The 27,857-nt window shown below is 41.2% G+C and overlaps 1 protein-coding gene across 1 annotated transcript in view; it reads left to right on the top strand.

Moving 5' to 3' along the window:
- mast2 (microtubule associated serine/threonine kinase 2) overlaps window positions 1-27,857 on the top strand; it is a gene marked incomplete at its 3' end in the record, with an annotated part of 193,126 nt that overhangs the window by 37,388 nt on the left and 127,881 nt on the right. The window contains exons 2-3 of the mRNA XM_083970964.1: window positions 9,989-10,139; window positions 11,700-11,947. Of these exons, the coding sequence (XP_083827090.1) occupies window positions 9,989-10,139; window positions 11,700-11,947 (399 nt within the window). The remainder of the gene's footprint in view (window positions 1-9,988; window positions 10,140-11,699; window positions 11,948-27,857) is intronic.

The following is a 27,857-nucleotide window of genomic DNA, read 5'->3' as shown; positions in this document are numbered from 1 at the left end:
AAAAGACGCTACATTATATCTCCATTTCTAGAAAACAAGCAGGGATGTTGATGAAAACTGGCCCATGTTTATCTTGGGATGTCTCAGGAACGGAGGCATGTAGAAATAAACGGTTTGTCTCCATTGGAAGCAGAAAGTTTCACCTTTCAAACGAGCCGTAGTATGTGTCCATAGCTATAACATAGAATACGCTATGACTCTACAAAAAACGTCAACAATGGTCTAAACTGCTGGCACCAGGGTTAAAGCTTTGGAAAAAACAGTGCAGCATCAATGAGTTAAAGAGACAGGACGGGAAACTTTTATTTAGAAATGTGGAAACATGCGCAGCCGTGTTCAGAGGAGCAGCAGCTGCAGGAACGTGTCCCAGTGTCGGTGGTTTGTGGTGAGAAAAGGAGAAGCAGGAAATAATAATAATGATGATAATAATAATAATAACAGTAAAAGCCTCAGAGAGAAGCAGCAGCAGCAGTTGAACACCTGCTTCTTTTCCTGTCTGTGGTTGGTTTTTATATTTTCAATATCGCCCCTTCGCCAAAGAAAATGTATAAACACTGGTGTTGTCAAGATACCAACATTTTGGTACCGGTTTCGATACTTTTCGGTACTTTTCCAAATAAAAAGAGAACACAAAAAATGTCATTATTGACTTTATTTTAATAGAAAATCTTAGAACTATAACATATGCATCAGTAAATAATCAGTCACTGCTGCTGCAGGATTAAAATTGAAATTTCCATCGATATTAACCTGAACTCTTCCTAAGTTAAAACATTAGTGGTCTGTTTAAAAATGAATATCAACTTATTTTCTTTGCATTAGCCTATTTGAGGTCTGAAAACACTGCATCTTTTTTTGTTATTTTGACCAGTTGTAATTTTAGGGAGAAATTGTTATCAGTAGTTTATAGAATGAAACACAAACGTTCATTTTACTCAAACACACACTTATCGTTTCCCATACGTAGACCAATAATGTGTGGTGCAGCGCCACAGAATCAAGACCAAGACACAAATTGACTCTGCTTTTTTTTTTTTCTCCATCAACGCAATATCGTTCCGTAAATTCATCTCTGCATAGCGCTCTTTCACTCACACACACAGAGAGAGAGAAAGAGCATGCAGCCAGTGGTGGTGTGCGGTAAAAACGAAACTTATCAACCAGCAGTGTTTGCATTAATTAACGGTAATAAAAAAAGCACCTTGCTTCGTTTGTGGCTCGCTCACTCGCTCACATCGGCTCAAATTACAATGCGGCGACTTCACAGCAAGTACCGGTCCCATCTAAACGCAGTATGGTACCTTTTTAAATGCCTCAGTACCCCGGTACCAATGTAGTACCGGTATACCGAACAACCCCAATAAACACGGTTTTATTTCTCAACATTTATTAAAAAAAAAACAACAAATAATGGATCTTTATTGTGAGTTTCCACCTGAAACAACCTGAAGATTTATTATCTGATCGGTCGTTTCAATAATCAATGACTCAGAGCGGCTGGTTTTTTTCTCTTCCTCTTCCTCCTTCAGCCTTGTCACCTCATGTCACCTCATGTTGACCCCGTGGCGGCGGTGGCGGTGGCGTTGTTGTTCCCTCAGGTCTCTTATCAGCGCGGCCTCGCCCTGCTGGGGGCGTGGCCTCGCTCTGTGGTTGATCAGATGAGTGTGTGTGTGTGTGTGTGTGTGAGTCAGAGCAACACGTTTACATTAATGTTGATACAGACACAACGTCGGCTGCAGGAAAATTAACATCACTGTTAGTGTTGAGATCATGGATTATTATAATAATAATAATACCAATTTATTTATAGAGCACTTTTCAAAACTGTGTTACAAAGTGCTTTACAAAGCAGAAAAACAAAAGTCACAGAAAACCACCAACTTAAAGCAAGAGACAGATAAAAAAGGAAAGTTAAAAAGTTCAAACTCAAATAAAATCATCAAGCAGAGATTTAAAACAGAGTTAGCCGACCTGAGTCACTTATTTAACACGATTGCTTATTAAAATACACTGGAAAACGATGTTATATTGAAAAAAAGAAAGAAAGATTTTAAAACAGAAAGTGTTGTGTCTGTAATTTTTCCAGTTTTACACAACACTGGTACAAATATGTGAGTGAGGTGTCGAAGCCAAACGGTCCCATCCTCCCTTTTTCTTCATTTTCATTTTATTTTCATAGCTGCAGTTCAAGCAGGTCTGAAACATCCACTGAAACTCATCTGGTCTGTTTGTAGGAAGCTAAAATATATGAATTGAAAATAAAATATAAATAAAATAGTGCAGCTACGACTGTGATCATAAAAACATATGTTGGTATATGTCAGAGCCGCTGATCGCCGGTTCGACTCCCGACCTAAACGACCTTTATCTCATGTCGTTCCCCTGCTTTCCTGTCTCTCTAGCTGCCCTATCAAAATAAAAGCCTTTCAGAGGGAACTTTAATATCCAGTCAGAACAGAAAGTGTTTCTGGTCCTGGTTCAGTGTATCTGAGTCTTCTTCAGTCTGTTAGAATAATGAACCGGTTTGAACTGGTTTTCTGCACCAGATGAACATGAATCACTGAACCCGACGACCTCTCTCGATCTGCTGTGTGTGTTTATCTCTGTTACCGTGGTGACGGTGTAGACGAGGCGATGTCACGGCTGAATCAGGGACGGGTTCTGGTTTAGAGTCTGTGATGTCACTGTTTGGTCTGAAGAAGTTGGCCGACACTCAGCCAGCGTCCGATGAGTGAGTGAATGAATGAATGAATGAACGGTCGGGCTGTTCTCCTCCGTCAGGTTGAAGCTGCTGTGTTTTTGCATGTAGTCACTCACAACAATAGGGATAGTAATATCTTTCTGGGATGTTTCAGAGTTTGCCTATCTTGGCTACATGCAAAAACACAAAGTTTCTACTGTTTCTACTCTCCACTATATGAGTTCAGTGGTGTCTCTAAGGATTCCAGTCATGTACCAGAGATATCTGATTGTTTTCTGAGTGTTTGTTGTGGTTGAAAGAATTGCCCCCATGGGTTAGCGTTGTAGCTATCCCTAGCGCCGGGTAACCATGGTAACTCTGGTTTGCCTGCATCAATTTTAGTCGCGTCGTTTTTTGCTCCAACCAACACTGGGTGACCATCAGGATAACGATTTAGGGGTCAAAAATGGCCGGAATTCTCCTTTAAGTTAAGTTTTTTCTTAATCGATTGACAGCCCTCGTAATGAGTCGTGCGTAAATTTGAAAACTTGTCACTCCTGCAAACCCCCACCATATCCAGGGTTTTCCCTGCAGATCTACGGCCGCCGCCTTGGTTGAAGTGTGTGTGCGTGCATTCATGGGGGGTGTTCACATGTAGCAGCGTTTGTGCGCACAAATCCCTCACTTTCACTGTGGACGTGTCTGTTGTTTGGTGTGAAACCGGAACCAACCTGATCAGATGGAGCAGGAACACGTTGACCCTGGATTCAGACTGTCAGGTTGTAGAAAACTAAACTACAGTGTTGAACCTGCAGGAACGTGTCGCCCACTTAAACTGTCATTAAGAAACAACTGTGTGTTTATGTTGCTGCTGCAGTTAGCAACACACACACACACACACGCACACACACACACAAACACACACACACACACACACACACACACACACACACACACACACGCAAAATAATTCCACAAACATCCCTCAGTTTTCTTTCATCCCGGCGTCTGAATGAGATTTAATGATTTAATCAGATGAAACTCACAATCAAAGACTGATCGTCTGATTTCAGCCTCGTTAAGTCATTCAGTTCTCTAGGGGGTTGGTTCTCCTCCTCTCTCCTCTCCTCTCCTCTCCTCTCCTCTCCTCTCCTCTCCTCTCCTCTCCTCTCCTCTCCTCTCCTCTCCTCCTCCTCCTCAACAGTTTTCATCATTCTCCCATGCACCGAGCTCCTTGTTCCACAGCTGGAACACATCAGCTCATGTATTAACGGCCATGTTACACACACACACACACACACACACACACACACACACACACACACACACACACACACACACACACACACACACACACACACACACACACACACACACAGGAAGCAGCTATGATGCAATGTAATCCTGCTCAGACACACATGTGATTAATCTGATGATGTAACACACACACAGGGGTTAAACTGCTAACACACAACTACACAACATACAACACACACAACCACACACAACACCACAATGACACACAACAACCACCACAACAACACAAACCCAGTGACACATGACACACAACAACACATTACAGTTGTTCAGATGGTTTAACACAAGCAGATACTTAAGTAACTACTGTAACTATTTGAATTCTCTGTAACTCATTGAATTACATCCCATAATAAACCAACATGAGACAGAGACACAGACACATTGGTGGTTTAAAAACAAAAGGAGCATGAGTTCAGTGTTGTTGTGTGTTTCCGTCTTCACAGCCTGTTGAGTGTCAACAAACCCTCAGCCTGACCTTCAGTAATGAGAAGTGAAACCAGAGCTAAAGGTTCAGTTCGTAGTTTTGTTCCCCACTGTTCAACAAGTTTGAATATTTATTTATTTTACTTTTTATTCCCGTTTTATTTCTAAAGGATCAACACACTACGACTCATAGAAAACACAACACATGCAAAGAAAGAGACACACGAGCTGCAAAAACTCCCAACACAACACAACAAACTGAAGCTGCAGTGATTTGACCCTTCAGGGCCACTGTAGAATATAAGACGTATGTAAACAATGAAGTTTCTCAAAGGGATTTTAAAAAGGATTCATCATTTCAGTCTAGTGTTTCTTGACTTCAGAAGTTGTGCAGACAGGAAGTGTTTTTTTAGACTGAGTGAGCTGCAGGGTGGTGACCTTCAAAATAAAAGCAGCAGCTAAATCCTTATCACTGTTTTCCTTCACATTAAAAGCTGAAAAAAATGCATTTCCGATCTTCGGCCTAAATAAAAGACTTTTGACACCGAAACATGTCGCCAACATCGGTATCTGCGAGTCCTGATACCAGGAATTGTTATTTATATACCTTTATATTTAATTGTATGAAAACTTGGCTTCATTTCTTTCGGTGTTTCAGTTTTTTGGCCTCGGTTTCTTCATTTTCGGTGCAGCACTATAGTGTTTAAATGAGTTCCCTGGCTCCAGGCCTCTTCTTCATGTCGTTACACACTCCTGATGTTGTCGACCTTTGTGCGTCTCTCTCATGTGTCGACATTTAAGAAAAAATTCGATGAGCAGAGTGAAGTGAAGGCTCTCGCTGTCTGGACCTGCTGGTTCCTCTGCTGCTGTCAGCGCAGCCTCTACCTGTACTTGATCATCAACTATTCTGATAATCTAATAATCAGTTTGAGTCGTTTTTTTAAAGAAAAAAAGGCCAAATTCTCTGATTTCAGCTTCTTCAATGTGAATATTTCTGGTTTCTTTGTTCATTTATGACAATAAACTGAGTCTCTCTTTGGTTTGTGGACAAAACAAGACATTTGAGGACGATGTCGTCTGGTGGTTTGAGAAACACTGATTGATGTTTTTAGACATTTTTTAACATTTTATTGACCAAACAACTAATCAATTAATCATTTAAAGGGACAACGAGGAGTTTCTATCTGGTTATAAAAAAGTCTCACGTTAATGTGGATGAATCTCCGTTACCACTTAGATAAATCTATGGTTTTGTCTCTATGGTTATTTTGTTATTATTAGTGGTGGTGGAAATGCTGGGCGAGCCGACCAGCGTTTCTTTACTTTCGGTTTCGTGGCGAGTCATGAGAATAACGCCGCCGAATCTCCATTTATGGTGGGAACTACGGCGGTATGTGATCGTCTTCCAACCTCTGACTTTAATTCTTGATGAATGACAACATGAGTCTGTCTTGCGCCGGTCAAAGAATTTCACGGTGCGGAGGCTCATAAATGTAGTGTGGAAACACTTTGCTTTTACAAAACTCCTCGTTGTCCCTTTAAATAATCGATAATGAAAATAATCGTTAGTTGCAGCCCTGCTCTTTACATCCTCTGCATTAATTACCATCTCCTCCTCTCTTTAACTCCTGAGCCGTCAGCTCTTCTCTCCTCCGCTCCGTCATCGCTCTCCGCAGCCAGCCAAGCAGAGTTTTTAAATCACCTTTTTGTTATGGATGTGGATGGTTTGGATCGCCGGCTTGATTCCGCTGCCAGAAAAACAATCTAGCAGATTGATGGAGGCTCTTTTATTTCATTTCATTTTCTTCTCTTGCTGTGTGGGCCTGAGCCGAAGCTGACATTATAACGAGGCCGAGGCCGCCGAGCTGCTGACGAGCAGATCTGCTGCAGGTCCACTTCCTGTGTGTCCCTTTGTCCCCGTCCTCTCGGTCTTTGTCTGCTTTTGTGTTTGCGGCTGCAGAGAGAGAGAGGGAGTGAAGCTCTGGGATCAGCTGCTGCACGTGCTGACAGGCTGATGGATGGTGGTGGACGAGCATGTTACGGTCCAGAGGGGAAGCTGAGGGGGGGGAGGAGGAGGAGGAGGAGGAGGGAAAAGGAGAAGGAGATGATGATGATGAAACCTGGTTTTACTTCCTCTGAGTCTCAGTGACATGAACTTGTTGTTTTCAGGACTTTGTGTCCATTCGTCATGTGGTCGATGGATTCGTTCTGTTGCTGTTGTTTTTAATCCCTTTGAGAAAAGTTCTTGTTTTACATACATAACTCATTCTACGGTGGCTCTGGAGGGTCAAATCACTGCAGCTTCAGAAAACACAACGAGGCTCTATACAAACTCAGAAAAACCACTAAGGCCTTGTTCACACTGCCACTCCAGATCGGTTTCTGTCGTATCCACATTGTCTCTAGTTGATTTTTTGACAGTCTGAGCCAGGGATCGACTGATATGGGATCTTTTTAGGACCGATACCGATACAGAATATTAGAAATGAAGAAAACCGATATTCATTTGCCGTAAAAATGAAAGTTTTGGTGAAGCCTGATGAAGCCCACAGGGTGAAACGCGTTGCTGCTCGACTTTCTAACAATAAATCAGTGTTAAAACGACCATTTTGTGTGCAGTGGAACTCCTTCCTTTTTTTATGGACTCAATTCCTGGCAATCTCCCCCTTCTCAATTTTTGAAAGTTTTGGTGTCAACATTTGGAATAACCCACCTGGGGTTAGACTGAATACGGTTTACTGTTAAAAAGACCTTGAATCTTTGTAGAGTAACACAAACTCAGAGCCAAAGGAGTGCGTTTGACAATGTGTTTTATTGGTTATTGATGGGAAAAAAATGGCCGATACCAGTTATCGTTAAAATAATGAATATCGGCCAATAGATTGTCAGTCAGTGAGATCGCTTTCAGACCGGTCCCTCGGTTTATCGTGTCCCCCAGAAACCCTTCCTGTTGTGTTGGGTGAGGGTTTGCATTGTGGACGTTAGAAGCACGGATTGGACACAGAGTTATGGGATGGAGACACTGGTCAATAATCTGCAGGTTGATTGATAAGGATGGAAACAAAAAGCTGCAGCTCATTAAACTGTGAATCTGTGAAACGTTTTTCCTGCTGCAGTTGAGATGAATAAATAAAGAATAAACCTGGAGAGGAATGAGAGAATAAAAGAGGAATAAATATCAATTTCCCTTTTAATCTGACTCTCTGTTCCTCTTTTATATTTCTGTTACTTGTGTTGCATGAGGCTCAGAGCAGCCGGTCGCTGTCGTCGCTCTGCCCCCTGCTGGTCCAACATGGAGCTGCCTGCAGCAGTCCACATGAGTTACACTCAGCTTTTACTTCTACACTCAGACATCCCATAATTATCACCTATACAGTAATGCAGGTGAACGGGTCGAACGTTGGTCTGCTGAGGTGTTGTTGTCTCTCAGTGTTTTATCATTCAGGATTATATTAACAACAGTTTGATCAATCTCACATATAAACCTGTCTCACATATAATGTAACCTGTAATATTTATAATTATATACATTATTTTCACTCATATTTGCACTTTTACAGCCTCTAACTAAACACTTCCTGTTCCTGCTTCACAATAAAAGCTGAGTAATTGTTGTATTTTGTGTCTGTAGTTAATAATATGATATTTATACCTTTAAATATCTATTATCTCTTAGAATTAGAATTGTTATATTAGATTTATATAGTGTAATAATAATTGTTAATATTTATCAAACACAAAATCCTCGCCTCCAGTCTGAGTTTAGATTAAATCTTATTCATTTCTCTCTTTTTATTTTTGAAGGTCTTTAGTGACATATTCTTTTTATTCTCATTATTTTTTGGACTGTTTTCCTTTTTTTTTAATTTATTTTATTTTGTGTTTTAGTCTCTTCTGAACGTCTTCCTCTCTTGTAGCATTTATCATTTCATCTTTACTCACTTTAATCACCTCTGTTGTATTTAATCTTCCAGTCTTCAGTGTAAAAACTCAGATTCACCAGACTGAGTCTTTGCTCTTTTTTATTTCTAACGCTTCTTCTTAAATCTGAGAACATCTTTTGTAGTTGAGTCAGTCTGCAGGTTTCACATGTTTCCACGTGTTTCCAGATGTTTCCAGGTGTTTCCAGGTGTTTCCAGGTGTTTATCTCCGTGTTTTAGTGCAGAGAAGCTGCTGTTTCTGGTTTTACTGCGTTAACTCTGTGTGTGTGTGTGTGTGTGTGTGTGTGTGTTAACGTGTGTTTAAGTGTGTGTGTGTGTGTGTGTGTTAACGTGTGTTTAAGTGTGTGTGTGTGTGTGTGTGTTAACGTGGGCCGTCCGTCCGTCCAGATGTTTCTGGAAAACTCTCGTCAAACGTTGGTCGACTCGACCGGCAGCGAGACGACGACATGATGATGAGCCCAGGCAGGCCTCGCTCGCTGTTTCCATGGCGACGGCAGCTGTTTCCAAAACCAGAACCAAACCAGAATCCCCCCACGCCCAGAAAAAGAGAGAGAGAGTGTGTGTGTGTGTGTGTGTGTGTGTGTGTGTGTGTGTGTGTGTGTGTGTGTGTGTGTATGTGTATGTGTGTGTTGGCTGTGCTGTATTTTCTCTGGAGTGTGTGTTTGGAAAGCTCATGGAAGTCCAGTGTGTGTGTTGAGACGGTGTGATGTCACTAAGTGGTCAGTGTTAACGTGTCACTGACCTGATTGAAAACACAATCCCCTCCTCTCCTCTTCTCCTTTCCTTTCCTTTCCTTTCCTCTCCTCTCCTTTCCTCTCCTCTCTTCTCCTTTCCTTTCCTTTCCTTTCCTTTCCTCTCCTCTCCTTTCCTCTCCTCTCTTCTCCTTTCCTTTCCTTTCCTTTCCTTTCCTTTCCTTTCCTTTCCTTTCCTTTCCTTTCCTTTCCTCTCCTCTTCTCCTTTCCTTTCCTTTCCTTTCCTTTCCTTTCCTTTCCTTTCCTTTCCTTTCCTTTCCTTTCCTTTCCTCTCCTCTCCCCCCCCTTTCTCCTCTCCTCTCCTCTCCTCTCCTCTCCTCTTCCCCTCTCCTCTCCTCTCCTCTCCTCTCCTCCTCTCCTCTCCTCTCCTCTCCTCTCCTCTCCTCTCCTCTCCTCTCCTCTCCTCTTCCCCTCTCCTCTCCTCTCTCCTCTCCTCTCCTCTCCCCTCCTCTCCTTTCCTCTCCTCTCCTCTCCTCTCCTCTCCTCTCCTCTCCTCTCCCCTCCTCTCCTCTCCTCTCTCCTCCTCTCCTCTCCCCTCCTCTCCTCTCCTCTCTCCTCCTCTCCTCTCCTCTCCTCTCCTCTCCTCTCCTCTCCTCTCCTCTCCTCTCCTCTCCTCTCGCCACGACTGATCAATAATCAATTTATTACCCACTCATGCTGAGTATCAGCTGTTGGACAGAGCTCTATGTATAATAATAATAATATATTTAATTTACAGGAACCTCATGAGGCTAATGAGTTAAAAACAATACAACAACAAATCAATAAAATAAAAGTTGAAATAAAGGAGTTCTGATTGATTGTTTTGGTCTTGATTAGATGATGAAGAACAAAGTCTAATGACTCTTTCTCCTCCTCCTCCTCCTGTGCAGAGGGAGTTCGCGGCGCCGCCTCCTCTCCTCTTCAGGAAGCTGAGTAACCCCGACCTGTCGCCCGCGGCAACCGCTGCCACCAAATCCAAACTGCACCGACAGCTCAGCCAGGATGAGAACCGGGCGCGACGCAGCAGCATGGCCATGACCGGTAACACACACACACACACACACACACACACACACACACACACACACACACACACACACACACACACACACACACACACGGATGAGACGTTGATATTGAGTCAAGTCAGCAACTAAACAACATTATGACGAGTTGTTTTCCCACATGAGGGAGAATTCTGATGAGTCAGGAAGTTGTTTTTCCGATTATACCGAGGCCACTTGAACGCAGCATCCACTGCAGGACGTTCAGGTCTCATGTAGGAGTGACAGCGCTTGGTTAAAATAACGACCCACACCACAGGGCTGACAAAAATATATACTATACTATCTTATCAGGCCGATAAGTTATGATATCAGAGTTATTGGAATGACATTTTTTTTTTTTCTGGCAGTCATAACAAACACAAAACCAAAAACAGTTTATTACAGAGCGATGGTTGCATGGAATTCTCTGCCAAGGTTTTTGATGCTAGAAGGTAGAGCAGCCTCTTTTACACAGGGAGTAAAGATGTATTTGTTTATAGATAGATAGATAGATAGATAGATAGATAGATAGATAGATAGATAGATAGATAGATAGATAGATAGATAGATAGATAGATAGATATAAAGATATAAAGATAGATAGATATACTTTATTGATCCCAAGCTGGGAAATTATATACAGGGAGGAGTGTCTCTCCATCAGATGGTTGCATATACTGTATGTCACAAACAACGCATGAGTTCTGTACCTTTCAGTACAGTTTGTGAGATGTGAGCTTTTTTTAATGTTTTATGTTGCTGCTGTCCACTGTATGAACAGGGTATCCGCGGGGTCTTGAAAAGTATTAAAAGGTGATAAATCAATTTGGGGAAAATTAAGACCCTTAAAAAGTATTAAAAAGTCTTTTCACGACTTTATAAAGTCTTAAATTTTGAAGGTATTTTTTCTGAATTAGCTGTCCAAGAGTTTGAGTCCTAAAAAACATTGTGAAAGTGTGTGAATTTATTCATTTTATTAAAAAACAAAGATGAACCAGTACATAAAAACGAAAAGAAGATTGTTGTTTTTGTTTTTTGAGAGTGGAGCAATGTGTTTTGTTTTGTTTTTGGATAAACTTTGCCTTATCCCAGCCTATTTTGAATTCTGTAGCATCATAGAGTCTTTATCACAAACTAAAACTGTTCAGTTAAAAGTGTCACTGATGTAAATGGTTACAGCTTGAAGCGGTGGTGAGGTATTGAAAAATATTGAGAAGGTCTTGAAAAAGTCTTAAAAAGGTGTTAAAATTAACTTCAAGATTCCTTTATATACCCTGATGAATGATGATGATATGTGTGTTGAATGTTCTGTGCTCATTTTTGAAACAGAAATGTTTGTAAGACGTCTTGACCCCATGCAGGAAGAACAGCTGCTGTCTTGTGCAGCAGGCAGCTAATGGGGATCTAATAAACAAACGTCATGATTTCCTTTACGATAATTATTATACACCGCTACATATTATATTATTATGTTGTGAGTCTAAAGCAGCCTTCTCTCCTCTCTCCTCCTCCTCCTCCTCCTCCTCCTCCTCCTCCTCCTCCTCCTCCTCCTCAGGTAAACAGCTGCTGCCTCTCTCCAGCAGTCTGCACGCCGGCGTCAGTCAGCTGGCCTGGCCCGGGCCGCCAGGAGCCTTCATCACCATGGCGATGGCGGCGGTGGGCGGAGCCTCAGCAGCAGCAGGAGGAGCAACAGGAGCAGCAGGAGGAGCAACAGGAGGAGCAACGGGAGGAGGAGAGGTGAACAACCTGGTCCGCATGAGGAGTCAGGCCCTGGGACAGTCAGCGCCATCTCTCACCGGACTGGTCAGTCACACACACACACACACACACACACACACGCACACACACACACTGGAGGCGTGGTTGTGTTGATAAACTCGCGTCTGATTGGTCCAAAGTTTGTTTGTGTGGAATCGAACCGGCACCTCGTCAGCGCTGGATTTAATTGGTTTAAATGAAGATGAAGATGATGATGTAATGAGGTGGTAACTTGTGTGTGTGTTTAGCTGACTCACTGTGACTGTGACTGTGTGTGTGAGGGGGGAGAGGAAGGGAGGGGAGGGGGGGGGCTGAGTGAGGATGACTCGGCCTTTTACAGACACACACACACACACACACACACACACACACACACACACACACACACACACACACACACACTGCATACCAACCATAGAACCAGTGATGATGAAGCAGAAGTGACAGTCAGTCTGAGAGACGAGGACAGTGAGTCTTTGATAAGTGTGTGTGTGTGTGTGTGTGTGTGTGTGTGTGTGCTGCTGACCCCACATGACTGTACTGTAGATGAAAGCTGCTGCAGTGTGTGTGTGTGTGTGTGTGTGTGTGTGTGTGTGTGCGTGCTCCTCTCTGCCTCCTGCTGGTCACAGAGGAGACTCACACTGAGTCGACCTCTTAGATGTTGTGATTTGAATCAGAGTTTTGACTTTTTCCCTCTGTGTCTAATAATAATAATAATAATAATAATAATAATAATAATAATCTATAACATTTCTCAGGTGAATTCTGCTCCTTTAAGTGATGAAGTTTTATTATATAATAATAAATATCTACGCCGTCATTTCAAACTGTCATTAGTTTAGTTTAAAAGGGACCAATTATTCTGCTTTTCAAGCTTTTCAGACTTACTGTATAAATATGTTTATAATGATGGATACGTGGAAGTGCCACATCATGACGTATAGGTGTGTGTTGTAGTAATGAAGGAGTTTTTTTATCGATTGAAACTTTCAGCAGCTTCCCACTGGGCTCCAGTATTACATTAAAACCCCTGATATAGGTCGTCTTTAAATTAGACGCATCTCAGTCAATAATCTCTTATCAGATCATCCGGAGCTGCTTCCACCAAAAACATAAACGTAAATAACAAAAACAACAAAAACTGCAGCACTGTTGGTCCAAAAAACGGTTTTACATGCACCTGAACAGGAAATCACACCAATAGTGGCTTTACCATAAACCTGCAAATAAACCAATCAACACTTGACACAGTGTTTATTGGTTTATTCACATCATTGACCCATAAACAGACTCTTATGCTCAGTGAGGCTTTAACACCTTTAATGTCACAGCTGGTAGCGTCCACCAGGGGGCGGCAGAGACTCACGTGAGTCCCTGCTCCATCCTGTACACACACACACACACACACACACACACACACACACACACACACACACACACACACACACACACACACACACACACACACACACACACACACACACACACACACAGCGCTACATCAACATCCAGGGATAAACATATATCTCATATCTCTGTGTGTGTGTGGTTTATTTTGGCCTCGACAGGAAATCGTCTCTGAGTTTGTTTTGGTGCAGAAAATTAAATAAAATAAAATAATCAGAGGTTTTATTATGAAGGAGAAGATTTTATTAATGTTTCCTTTTACCTGCAGCCTTCAGCTACTCCTCCTCCTCCTCTTTGCCTCCTTTTTCTCCTCCTCCTTTTCTCTCCTCCCCTTCCTCCTCCTCCTCTCTCTTTCTCTTCCTCCTCTCTTCTCCTCTTCTTTCTCACCCTTCTCTCTCCTCCTCTTCCTCTTTCTTTCTCCTCCTCTTCTTTCTCATCCTTCTCTCTCCTCCTACTCCTCCTCTTCTTTCTCCTTCTCTCTTCTCCTCCTCTCTCTTTTTCCTCCTCTCTTCCTCTTCCTTTTCTCTCCTCCTCCTCCTCCTCCTCCTCTCTATTTCTATTTCTCCTCCTCCTCCTTCTCCCTCCTCCTATTTTCTCCTCTTCATCCTCTTTCTCCTCCTCCTCTCTCTTTCTCCTCCTCTTCTTCTTTTTTCTCCTCCTCTCTCTTCCTCCTCCTCCTCTTCTTCTTCCTCCTCTCTCCTCCTCCTCCTCTTCCTCCTCCTCCTCCTCCTCCTCCTCAGGGTCACGTATCTCTTCCTCTTTATATCACAGAGCTTAAAGCTGCTTTAAATGGACTTACATTAGGATTTAGAGGAACACCTGAGCCTCTCTATCCCTCCATCCCTCCATCTCTCTCTCCCTCCCTCCCTCCCTCCCTCCCTCCCTCCATCTCTCTATCTCTCTGTTTTATCAAGTATCAGATTATTCCGAGGAGGCCGAGATGCTTCAGGAGGTTTTCCAGGTTTTTCCTTCAGCAGGTTTTACATTTTGATTTAAGGAACATTCAAGGTGACGTTTTACAGCTCAGTTAAAGCACAATGACAGAAACAGATTTACCGTAAAAGAGAAAAGAGAAAAGAAATAAACTGTTCAATAAAAATCACCATTAAAAGAGCGCAGAGAGCAGCGATTAGAAGATTTAAAAGAGTTTAGAGTTCAGTCGTCTTAATTATAAGTATTTATTTTATTAAACAGTCTAGATAGATCAGATTTCCAGAGAGCTGCATTTATATTTATACATACATGGTGCTTTTTTTCTTTAATTAATAAAGTTGTATTTAATGTTAGTGTATAGTTTTTTCCTCTATCAGCAGCTCTGTGAGTGCAATGTGTACATCTTTAAAAATCTGTGACTTAAGAATCAATATTATTTTATCGTCTCGTCTCTAAAACCAAATGAAAATCCTGATGAACTAATATAATTCACCTTGTCCTTTACACACACACACACACACACACACACACACACACACACACACACACACACACACACACACACACACACACACACACACACACACACACACACACACACACACATGCACTTAAACAGAAGTGTGTCACAGAGAGCGAGCAGAGCCTCGTCCATTAGTGGAGAGGTAAACACCATCTGGACGTCCACAAATGTTTTCCCCAGGACACACACACACACACACACAGACACAGACACACACACACACTCCATGACATCCATTCATTCCACTTAATAACACACACACACAGGTGTTAACAACACACGCACACACACACACACACGCCCTGAGGGAGCAGCTCTGCCTCCATTAGCCTCCACTCTCGTGTTTAATTCCAGCAGCAGCTTGGGAACAAACACATTCTTCCAGATAATCCTCCATCACACGGGGATCAGAGCTGATGATGATGATGATGATGATGATGATGATGATGATGATGATGATGTCATGGTGATGATGTCATGATGAAGATCCACCGTGAACTTTATGTTCAATTAAAACATCAGCTAAGATCAGTGGATAAAGAAGAAGAACAGGTCAAACAGCTCATTATATATAGAAATCTTTATTTCAGACACAATTGACCTCTGGCTAAGCCCCGCCCCCTCCACTCCCTGGGACAAACAGTCAACATCGGTGACAGTTGCTATGGCAGCTGTCACAGTAGGAGACATTTCACAGGAGGCAATTGATGATTTTTGGAGACAGAAAGATTAAATATCATCTTGAAGTCACCAAAACTTCACTTATCTTTACTGCTGTGGCTGCCGTTTGCCGCGAAACGCCGATAGCGACGGGCTAATTTCTGTTAGCCTGTCTATGGAGTTTTACATTATACGTTAGCATTAAGCTAGCGGGCTTTATGCTTAGTTGTGATGCTGGCTAACATCTAAACATCTCTGACAATATGTTGCCTTAAATACATTGTTGACTTAAAGGGATAGTTCACCCAAAATTCAAATTTCACTCATTATCTACTCACCCTCATGTCAACTAATAGCTGTGAGAATTTTCAGAGTCCTCCGTTCCTTCTCTGAGTTACGGGGGGGTCTGCGCAGCAGTATTTGTCCATATAATGGTTGTCAATGGACACCACGTTTCTTCGTCCAAAAAGACACACCAAAAAACATCCAAATACCTCCATACTGCTCGTCTGTAATGTCCCTCTTGTATTGAAGCCCAGACATGAGAAATTGTTCCGAAAAAAATTAAATAAGTCTATATTTTAAGCTTGTTTGTAGCGGAAGCTCCCAGTGTCTCAGTTCACTGCTCTGCCTGTGTAAGTGCAAATCTCACGTGATTTGCACTGACCGGCGGAACAATTTCTCATGTCGGGGCTTCAATACAAGAGGGACATTACAGACGAGCAGTATGGAGGTATTTGGATGTTTTTTGGTGTGTCTTTTTGGACGAAGAAACGTGGTGTCCATTCACAACCATTATATGGACAAATACTGCTGCGCAGACCCCCCCGTAACTCAGAGAAGGAACGGAGGACTCTGAAAATTCTCACAGCTCTTAGTTGACATGAGGGTGAGTAGATAATGAGTGAAATTTGAATTTTGGGTGAACTATCCCTTTAACTTAGAACAGATGTAGACATCCTTGTTAAGTTTATCCACGTTTAGTTGGTGTTGTGGTCTACTGCATAACTTTATCCAGAGCAGACACTTCTCTTGGTTGAGATGTGGCTTGGGAAAGGGTTAAAAAAATCCACCCCGTGGCCTCTCGGGATACCTAGTGTCAGAGTTGCATGTACCCATGCACAACGTTTGACCATTTTAAACTTAAAATGTCAAGAAAAAACATATAAAAACCAATGAAAACTGACTAACTGCAATGCATTTCAATGGACGTGGAAGCAGAGAATGTCCGAGTGTATGGGCTAGCTATGCGCACTGTGATTGGCTCATCGTGTTTGGGGGTGTGGCTTAGCCATAGGTCAATTAAGAAAACTAAAAGACAGAGGAATGGGAGGAAGTTACCACTGCTATTACATAAATAAATACATTTCATTTCAACATACACAAACCATACATATAAATAAAGCATTTACTTAGGAAAGGGTCAAGTTAGGGCTGTTCGATTTTGCCCAAAAATAAAATACAGATTTCTTTCTCTCAAAACCCGGTTTCTGATTACGATCACAATATTTTTGTGAAATGGCAAAAGGCAAAGAAATTATTTCAAATATGCTATTTTTTAATGAAATAACTAAGTTTGTCGTGCTGTGATATTTAACTGCCACGGACTTCAGACAGACTTCACAACAGGGAGTGTTTTGCTCTTCGTCTGAAGCGCCGAAGCAGAATCATTTCCACACGTACAACGTACTTGCTCTTGGTCTTGGACTGGGTTAAATAGAATTACATTACTAGAAAGAAATTAAAATCACTGACTAAAACTAGACTAAAAATAGTCATGGGTTATTCTGACTAAAATAAGACTAAAATGCTCAGACTTTTAGTCGACTGAAACTTGACAAGACAAAGAAGGGTATGAACGTAACTGAAACTAATACAAACTAAAATGACAGTTTAACACAAAGACTAAAACTAAAATTAAAACAGGATGCCAAAAACAACACTAGTCCTAACTAAATAATCCGATTGCGATTTAAAACCGATGAATCAAACAGGTCTAACTAAGTCCTGCCGACTCGATGCCGAAGTCCGGATGTGAACCGACAGCTCATTATGGGGCTGAGTATTTTATCTTTTCATTAGCCTGTGTTTGTATTGTGTTTATTTTTACTGTACAGCACTTTGAAAAGCTTTGTGTTTATTTAAAATTGTGCTTTATAACTAAAATGGATTGGATTGAATAACATGAAACATGAGCTTCTGTAACGGTGTCGGACATGTTAATACATTAGAGGACGACACAAACAGCTGGATGGCAGAGTTAGGGTTCGATCAGTGTTTTATAGATACACACCAACACGCTGTAACGATGTAGAAAACTGAAAAAGAAATATAAATCCCCCAAAGTCACAACTGGACTGTGATGTCGTTTCGTTGCTTCTTCGTTATTGATCTGAACGTTGTTTCCTCTTTGGTTCCTCTTGGTTTAAAGATGCTCGTCGCTTCAAACGGAGAGAAACACAAAGCTCTGTGTGTGTTTAAGTGTGTGTGTGTGTGTGTGTGCGTAGGGCTCGGCCTCAGTGACCTCATCCTTCGTGCTAGAAGCGGCTGACACAGCTGAAGCTTAAATATACATGAGAACATGATGAATAATTACTGACTCCTCTGTGTCTCTAACCCTCCTCTCCTCCATGTGCATTTGTTTTCAACGAAGGTGAAAGAAAGTAAAGGAGGGAAATGCCGAGTCTGCTTGATGAAAAACTGTCCCTGAAGGCAACGTGCATCAGCGGTTTTGCATGAATTTCCCTCTAAAACAACTCTGTGTGGTAACGTTGTGTTATTATCTCATAGCGTGGTGAATGTGCAGCTCACAACTTGTCCACCAGAGCGTTGTGGAGTTGTTGGATTGTGTATTTGATGAGTTTGATGATGAGGGAAACCAAGAAATCCCATAATGAGCCTCCGTAGCGTAGCTCTGAGCAGCTCACGGCTCTGCTCCGCCGTTCTAAAAACAGCTTGCACCGACAATTAAAGGTAACAAACCTACTGCTATGACTATAGGGATTATGGCAATGGGCCTATCTGACAAAATGTTGAACTATCCCTTTAATGGGTAAACTGGCTGCCGGTTCCTCCTGGTGAGAAGAAACAGCTCGACTGTGAAGAGCTGATGACTCACGGTGAAGGTTGAACAAGGTGTGTGTGTCTGTGTGTGTGTGTGAAACAAGAGGGGCAGACAGCATGTAGAAAAACAAGCACAGAAACTGTAACACACACACACACACAGACACACACACACACACACACACACACACCCTCCTCTCCATCTTGCTGCAGGCCGTCCGTCGTCCTTGTCGTCAGCGTGATTCATGGCTTAAAGGAGGAAAATGTTCTGTTCTGACTTCACCTGCTGAGAGACAGCAGGACACACACACACACGCACGCACGCACGCACACACACACACACACACACACACACACACACGCACACACACGCATTAACAGCACATCCATCAGAAAAGCTCCTGCTGTTTATTCTATGAATGAATGTTTTTCCGTTCTGCTGTTGAAGTGAAGCTAAAACGACTTAATTCAAAAAAGAAGAAAAGAAAAAAAAACCTTTGAGGAACAAGTTTTGTTTAATTTTTAATTTAAACTTTATTCAGTTTAAAGGTCCAGTGTTTAAATCAATCAGTGACATCTAGTGGTGACGTTGAAAACTGCTGTCGCTGTCCAACCAGGTGAAACCTTTCTATGCTGACGATGTGACGTTATATCTTAAAGCTGGATCTGAGGTAAAGATAGAAACTGACCAGGTTTCTTAATTCATTTTTTATTTAATATGGACCCAATATTGGAATTGAAAAGAATAAAATAGTCTTTATTGTCATTGTACACAAGTTGGACAATGAAATTGCAACACCCAGTGCTACTTAAAACTACTTAAAGACAAACTCTCCAGGTCTGGTCTCTCCTCCTCTGTGTCTCTAACCCTCCTCTCCTCCATGTGCATTTGTTTTCAACGAAGCCGGTTGTCGATAATAAATAATAAATAGTGAAATAATGTGTGAATAATGTAATGTAATGTAATGTTTATTGATATTAGTAATTAGGGGTGGGGGGAAAAATCGATTCACATAAATATTGCGATATCTTTTTTAGATAGATAGATAGATAGATAGATAGATAGATAGATAGATAGATAGATAGATAGATAGATAGATAGAGACGTTATAATGGAGTATGTTAATTTATAGGCTCCTACAGTATTTGTGTGCAGATAAATGTTAAAAATGCAGACTAAAAATCGAGAGAATCAGCAATATCGTAGAATCACAATTTAAATCGAATCGCCATCCAAAAAAATGGTAGAAGAATCGAATCGGGAGAAAAGTGTGTCGTCCCAGCCCTATTAGTAATGGTAATGTCCAAAAACAGTCAAGTATCCGTGGGTGACGCTGTAATGAGTTTAAGCATGAGTTATCTTTGCACATTTTAAATTCATAATCAAATCTATGACAAAGTAAACCATCTAATTGCAGCTTTGCTCCCACTAGGTTTTAACTAACAGAATAATTTAGCCCAGTGCATGATGGGAGAAAAGCTCTCCCTGTCACTGTTGGACCGGTTCAAATAGTTCAGCAAACAATTGATCGATTTATTGTTCACATCACTCAGAAGAACCACCAGCGTTATGGAGAGTTACTGGCCGACCTTTTGTTCCAATCAGCTCTTTGAATGGACAAAGCACAACTTCTATGTTCATATAATAGTTTTTTTTCCTTTTTCATGTGTAGTGAAATCAGCTGCTGTCAGACAGTCTCTGACTCGTCTTCGCTCAGCTTCCTCCGTCCTTCACGCTCAGATTAAAACAGACAGCTTGTGTCACATCCACTTCTTCTCCCGTATGGACGACTCATTCCCTGCACTCTCCCTTTTTCTCCTTGTTTAATACTTCAGACGACTTAATACTTGAAATCACCTGATACAGCAGCGAGTCGTCTTTGCCTTTTACACTCGTTTTTCTTTCTCTATTTCACTTTCTTTTCTTTTCATCCCTGTTTTGTTGCTGTCATTTTTTTTTTTCCTCTCTCCATCTCTTTGTGGCTCTGTCGTCTTCACTTTAGGCTCCTTCCTTCCCTCTCTCTCTCTCTCTCTCTGCTTTCATCTCTTGATCCTCTTTAAGTTGAGAGGAAGAGGCTTTAGCTTAAGAGGAGTCACTTAGTGTGTTGGTAGAAGAGGGGGAAGAGGAGGAGGAGGAGGAGGAGGAGGAGGAGGAGGAGAGTGCAGAGCCGAGCCATCAGGGGAACGTTAGCACAGGTGCAGTGTCCTCATCTGATCCTGGACGTCACAGCAGAAGAAAAAAGACTCAGAGGAGACTGTTTGTAGTTAAAGGGCAACTTCGTTTTTTTTCAACCTGGGCCCTGTTTTCATATGTTTTTCTGTATATGTGAGTGATGGATAATACTTTATTGAGGTGGCTGCAGTATAGAGCCGGGCAGGCAGCCTGCAGCCCAGCTAACGCTCTTCAACCGGGCAAGTGGCTCCCGTCAAAGTTCACAAACTGACAGGCTCAGACAGTTACAATGAGTGTCCGACAACAAAAGGAGAAATGAACGTATGTCTCTACCTTTAGCACGTCTCTTCTTCTTCTGACTGGCAGTAGTCATCCCCGGTCAAAGTGGTCACTGCAGACCCTGTGGTCGGCACGGCGACGGCGCAGTGCATTGACAGGAGTGTTAGCGTCAGCGTAGCACAGCTAACTGTTAGCCCTAACTTATGAAAGCTGCGCTAAGAGCAGCTCAACATTTTGTTGCTACAATTTGTAAATTCTCCGGTCATCTCTCTTCACCTCAGTCAGGTAACAGTAGCCTAGCTATTCCCCACCGGTGTTTTGCCGCGAGTTATCGCGAGATTTCAGAACGAGATTTCTGGCGTAGTGAGATTTGGACACAGATCACAGCAAACAGCGACCTCCAGCTAAAGGTAGAGACTATTACGTTCATTTCTCCTTTCTAGTATGTTGTGGGACACTCATTGTAACTATCTGAGCCTCAGTGTAAAAAAAATACCCGTTTATAGGGCGAACTTTGACGGGAGCCACTTGCCCTGTGGTAGAGATTTAGCTGGGCTGCAGGCTGCCTGCCCGGCTCAATACTGTAGCTACCTCAATAAAAGTATTATCCATCACTCACATATACAGAAAAACATATGAAAACAGGGCCCAGGTTGAAAAAAACCGAAGTTGCCCTTTAAGAGAAACTCAACTTCAGACAACGACCATCTTAGAAACCTCACCAGGATCTCACTGAGGCTTGTTGTTGTTGTTATGTTTGAGGAGTTTTTAAGTTGACATTATGTTAAAGTATCTGTGTGAACACGAGGACCAGAGATGATTTATTCTTCTGGCTTGTTTTTAATCGGTCTCATTCTCGTAGTCGTGATATCTCAGCAACATCCTCCACAAACATTATTATTATTAGTTTATTTAGGGGACATTGTGCAATGACATTAATCATTTACAGAAAATGAGAAGATGGTTGCACCAGATGATTTAGCTCACAGCTCATTTCCATCTGCAGTCCCAACATGTAACATATAACAAACACACAAGAAACGCAGACCACAAACTACTATACAAGAATGATACACAAATAGACAGTAGACAGCACATAGACAATACAAAAAAAACCCCCAACAGTTTCCACATCTAAAAAGACCAGATCAAGTGCAACACACCTGAGGGAGGTGTATCCTATCCTATATGATCAATGGAGAGAAAAGCTAAGACTTACAAGATACAAAATATATATGAAACATTTTAGAATTCCATAGTTCAAATTCCATAAGATTTTAAGATAATTTCATGGATTGGGTGCATTGAGAAATACTAAGATACATTTTTTTAAAGAGACTAACTGAGTAACAAGTGCCCTGCTTTTAAACATGCAGGCAACTCACCACAACTCAAGGGTGAACTGACTTTACAAAAATCCTTTGTGAATTTTAATATCTCCATAAATTCTCATTCAAATTTGACACAAACGTTCAAACTTGGACTCAAGGACGAACGTTATATTAACAGCCAGTGTGAACTCTAGGAAGCTTCTTTTTTTAACCACTATGCAAAACCTCAAACTTATGCACTTATGACACAATTTCATCAAGAAATGTTGAATATTTTATGTGACTTTAGATAAACTTTATCCTGAAACTCCTCTGAGTGCAGGGCGACTTCAGTGCAGGATCATTTCAAAACACTTAATTTCTCCCTGGAGGGTAAGACAGGAAGTCACAACAACACAGATTTAAAAACAGATCTGAAAAAGCTGACAACATTTCTGTACAGTCAAGAGGAGTGTGATGAAGAGGAATCTGAACATGAGCAAGCAGCAGCAGTAGCAGATGAATCATGAATAATGAATGAATGAATGTGAGCACGGCAGATGAGTAATACAAAAATAATCACAGCGGCGGATAAATCAATCTGAAAGCACATGAGGAGGTGTAAGATTAAAGCAGCTGCAATCTGGTGACCCTAGTTTTAATACCATCTATTAATATCTCTCTATACTGTATATAATCATGGTGTTGTTCATGGTCATTTTGGTTTCTGTTCTTCTTTAATTCTCCTTTTATTTAATTAAAACATCTAATTTTCCACGCTATCAAACAATAACAGATGAGCAATATTAGAGCTAATGCAACTACAGTTAAGTTGGACAGTAAAATACCAACACGTGTGATTAAACAATGTGTAGAAACGAGTCGACTGAAACCAGAGGAATAACTTAAAAACAACAACATGAAGCTGACACATAATTATTCAATAAATCCAAGATGGAGCAAAAAGTTTCAGTGGTAACTTCACCAGGTGAAACAGAAACAAACAGCCAGGTGTCGTCAGCAAAACGGTGTAGAAGAGGGAATTATAATGAGGCCCAGGATGGTTCCCTGAGGAACTCCAGAGTCTGTTTTTAGTCGTTTGTGTCAGGAAAACTTTCCACTTAACACACTTGGCTTCTTAAAATCCAACTCTATAACATGAAAATACGAATTAATTAATTAATTTTGTAAATAATAGAAGAAGTAGAAGAAATAGAAGTATCATCAAATCATAACATACACACAAGTTTGAAAAAGAAGCAGGAAGAATTATGCACTTTAAAAAAAAAAAATCCCACCCTTTTCTAACTAAAGATGTTTTTTTTGATACATAAATCGATATACATATAAACTACATACATAAAAACTAACCCTAACCCTAGCCTATATAAAACATATTAGGGCTGGGACGATACGCTTTTCTCCAGATTCGATTCTTCTACGATTTTTTGGATGGCGATTCGATTTAAATTGTGATTCTACGATATTGCCGATTTTCTCGATTTTTAGTCTTTAGCATTTTTAACATTTATCTGCACACAAATACTGTAGGAGCCTATAAATTAACATACTCCATTATAAAGTGAACTTAAACCCTTTTCAAAACCTGGACTCTCTGTATGTAAAAGAGGCGAACAAATGCAAATTGCACAATATTTAAAAAAAATAAAATAAAATAAAAAAAAAAAAACGATAAAAAAAAAAATCGATTTATAAATCGTCAAAAACGATATTGCGATATTTATGTGAATCGATTTTTTCTCCCACCCCTAAAACATATACATACATACTACATGAATATGTGTGAATACACATCCAGCCAAGTTGTTTTTTGTGGTAAAAAACAGAAGTGAGGAAAAAAAAAACCACAGACGAGTAGAAGTGAGCCGGGTTTGGTTTTGTTTTGTTTTGTTTTCGTGTCTCTGTCAGATGTGAAGGGCTGGGGGGAGGAGGAGGGGGAGGAGGAGGAGGAGGAGGAGGAGGAGGAGGAGGAGGTGGGGGGAGGTGAAGGGTGATGTTACAGGTTCACCTTCCCGTCTCACACCTCACACCTCAGCAGACAAGAGATTGGACAACTCCAGCGGAGCGTCCAGTGATGAGATGGAAAACATTATGCAGAAGGAGGGAATGGGAGAGAGAGAGATGCTGTGATGGACAGAATAAATAAATCCAGCCACAGTGTAATAACAATATCACACCGGGGAGGAGGAGGAGAGAGATGGGAGCAGGGAGGAGGGAGATGGATGAATCAGAGATGGAGGAGGTGAAGTGAGGAGTTCTGTCTGGCCTCGTCCACCTGCTGCCTCCTCCTCGTTCACCGATAAACACAAACATGTCAGAGTGAGATCATGGTCCTGAGATCTTCAACTTAAAAAGCAGAAAACAGACCGAACCTCCTGTTGTTACGGATACAGATCCTCTCCGTCTGTGATTATATTTATATTAACACATTTAGTTTCATTCCTGTAGGTTAAAGGGATAGTAGCATTTTTTTTTTAAAGTGGGGTTGTATGATCTACAAATAGCCCCTAAGTACTTTAATTGCAGTAGAAGACTCTCTGCACTCCTCCCGTTAGCAACGCCAGCCCATAATAGCCCTGCCCAGAGATTTACAACATACAGTGTTGTGAATTGACCCAAAGAAACGGCCTATTTTCACGGCCTAAAAGAGGTTTTACCTGAAAAAAAATACACAGTTCCATTGTTCACTATAATATAATTTTTTCCAGCCCTTCAAAGTGAAGGAAAAACACAGTTTTTATTTGGACCTAACCAACTCACGTATCCCTCCGCCCAGGGTTAGCGCCCACCGATCAGCAGTTGGTTCGGTCCAAATAAAAACTGTGTTTTTCCTGCACTTTGAAGGGCTGGAAAACATTATATTATAGTGAACAATGGAACTGTGTATTTTTTTTTTCAGGTAAAACCTCTTTTAGGCTGCGAAAATAGGCCGTTTCTTTGGGTCTGTTCACAACACTGTATGTTGTAAATCTCTGGGCAGGGCTATTATGGGCTGGCGTTGCTAACGGGAGGAGTGCAGAGAGTCTTCTACTGCAATTAAAGTACTTAGGGGCTATTTGTAGATCATACAACCCCACTTTTTAAAAATGATACTATCCCTTTAAACTGGGGTCTGTTATCAGGTCACATGATGTTTCCTCTCAACGTCGATGGAAAGTGCAGATGTGAAACTCTCTCCAAATTGTTGTTGTTTGACGTTAATAGAGCGTGTAAAACCACAGATATGTTGGTTTTAATTTGGTTTATCCGAGCGGAGAAGTGGGAGGTGACATAACATATCATTTTACGACAGGCAGACTTGGGCCAATATGTTAATAAAGTAGGTTAAAGTTAAAAATGACTTGTCAGATAAAAAAGATGAAGTTGCGTTTTAAAAAAAAAAATCGTTTTAATTGCAAGGTGCACGTTGGAGAGGATCCAACAGCATCCAACTTCCAGCGTCTTTTAACTTATCATTATTAAACTTATTGTGAGGCTGCTGTGCACTCTTTTCTTTCTTTCTTTCTTTCTTTCTTTCTTTCTTTCTTTCTTTCTTTCTTTCTTTCGTTCTTTCCTTCTGGAGTTGTGATGATGATCTGGGTCTGAGTCCTCTGATCGTTTCCTTCAACACGGCGTTACTGTAGTTAGCTGCTGTTTGAAGTTTTTTTTAAATGTTTTCATCTTTTCCATCGGCCCAGTTTCTAAAATAAAAGTAAAGTTTGGTCCTGAGCTTCGGCTTGTTAGTGGGAAAAAAAATCATTGTGACCACTAGTATAAAAAAAAAAGTTAATTGCTCTTTACTGCAGATGAATTTCACTTTGAGAAAGTTGCAGCAGCTGCAGAGGCTGACTTTGTCTTTTATGATCTGAACTTCTAATGTGCTGCTTAATGACGAGGTTTAAACAGGCTAATAAATAATTGAAGCCTGCATGCGACTGGTCCTGCATAATATTAATAATAATAACGATAATGAAAAAGCTCTTAATACTCCACAGCCAGCCACAGTTTCAGGGGGATTCATTCATTCATTTCATAACAAACTTGTTACACTCGTCTGTCTTTGTGTGCAGCCGTCGGCCGCTCTCTGCTCGTTTGTCATCGGTTCAACCTTTACAGTCTCTCCTCTCGGTGACGGGGCTTTAATGAGGTGAGAGAGGAGAGAGCAGGTGGATTGAACCTTTAATTACCTCCCACCTTCTCCACGAGCTTCGTTAGCTCCTCTCACTTCTTTAGTCTCTCCTTCACTTCCCTGGTTTCACCTCCCGCCTCGTATTAGCAGCAGACACCTTTTACTTTTCCAGCCAAACAGCATTGAACTTGATACGATTTTAGTCAGAGAAATAATCACTCTATTACGATTATCACAATTATTGTGCATTGAAGGGATAGTTCACCCAAAATTGAAATTGCTAGTTGCTTCCCAGTTCGTCAAAATTTGACGAACCAGGAAGAGGAGCTTCGAGAAGCTTCCGCTACAAACAAGCTTGAAATATAGACTTATTTAATTTTTTTCGGTACAATTTCGCATTTCAGGGCTTCAATACAAGACGGACATTACAGACGAGCAGCATGGAGGTATTTGGATGTGTTTTGGTGTGTCTTTTTGTTACGAGTTGGTATCCATTTGCAACCGTTATATGGACATGCACTGCTACGCCGAGACCCCCTGTAACTCAGAGAAGCCACGGAGGACTCTGAAACTTCTCCCAGCCCTTAGTCCACATGAGGGGGAGGAGATAATGAGTGAAATTTCAATTTTGGGTGAACTATCCCTTTAGTACATTTTACAACACTGTAACGGTGTAAAATCCAATACAGCCTAGTCAAAATATAATAACATTTACTGATTATATACAAGCATCTATTAGTATAGGACCAGTTATTAATCCCCCGGGGGAAATGTCAGTTATTCAAGTCATTAATTGTCATCTATACCAAATGTTTAAAGGGCTAGTTCAACATTTTGGCAAATTGGCCCATTGTCCATAATCCCTATAGTCATAGCAGTAGGTTCGTTCGTTACCTTTAATTGTCGGTGCAAGCTATTTTTAGAACGGCGGAGCAGAGCCGTGAGCTGCTCAGAGCTACGCTACGGAGGCTCATTATGGGATTTCTTGTTTTCCCTCATCATGGGTAGGTAAATACAGAGACTGCTTGATGAAAAACTGTCCCTGAAGGCAACGTGCATCAGTGGTTTTACATGAATTTGCCTCTAAAACAACTCTGTGTGGTAACGTTGTGTTATTATCTCATAGCGTGGTGAATGTGCAGGTCACAACTTGTCCACCAGAGCGTTGTGGAGTTGTTGGATTGTGTATTTGATGAGTTTGATGAGGGGAAATTGCCTGATATGGATCACACATCATCTTTTTTTTGGAAAGTAACGTTATTAAGGAACCCTTACGACTGATTCATTGTGACGTTTAATAACGCGATTAATTATGAAAACAAGTAAATTGTACCATAATAATAATAGAAATATTAACCTGGTTTCTACTCTGCAGCTTAATGGGAACGAGTCATGTCGTGGTTTATTATTATTATCTGTCTGATCACACACAAACACACAACCACAATTACACTTCCACTTGAATTTATTTGACTATG

Source organism: Trachurus trachurus (genome assembly GCF_905171665.1).
Source record: "Trachurus trachurus genome assembly, chromosome: 4".
Classification (NCBI taxonomy): Eukaryota; Metazoa; Chordata; class Actinopteri; order Carangiformes; family Carangidae; genus Trachurus; species Trachurus trachurus.
Note: the sequence above shows the minus strand (reverse complement) of the source record. Positions and strands in the feature narration are given on the sequence as shown.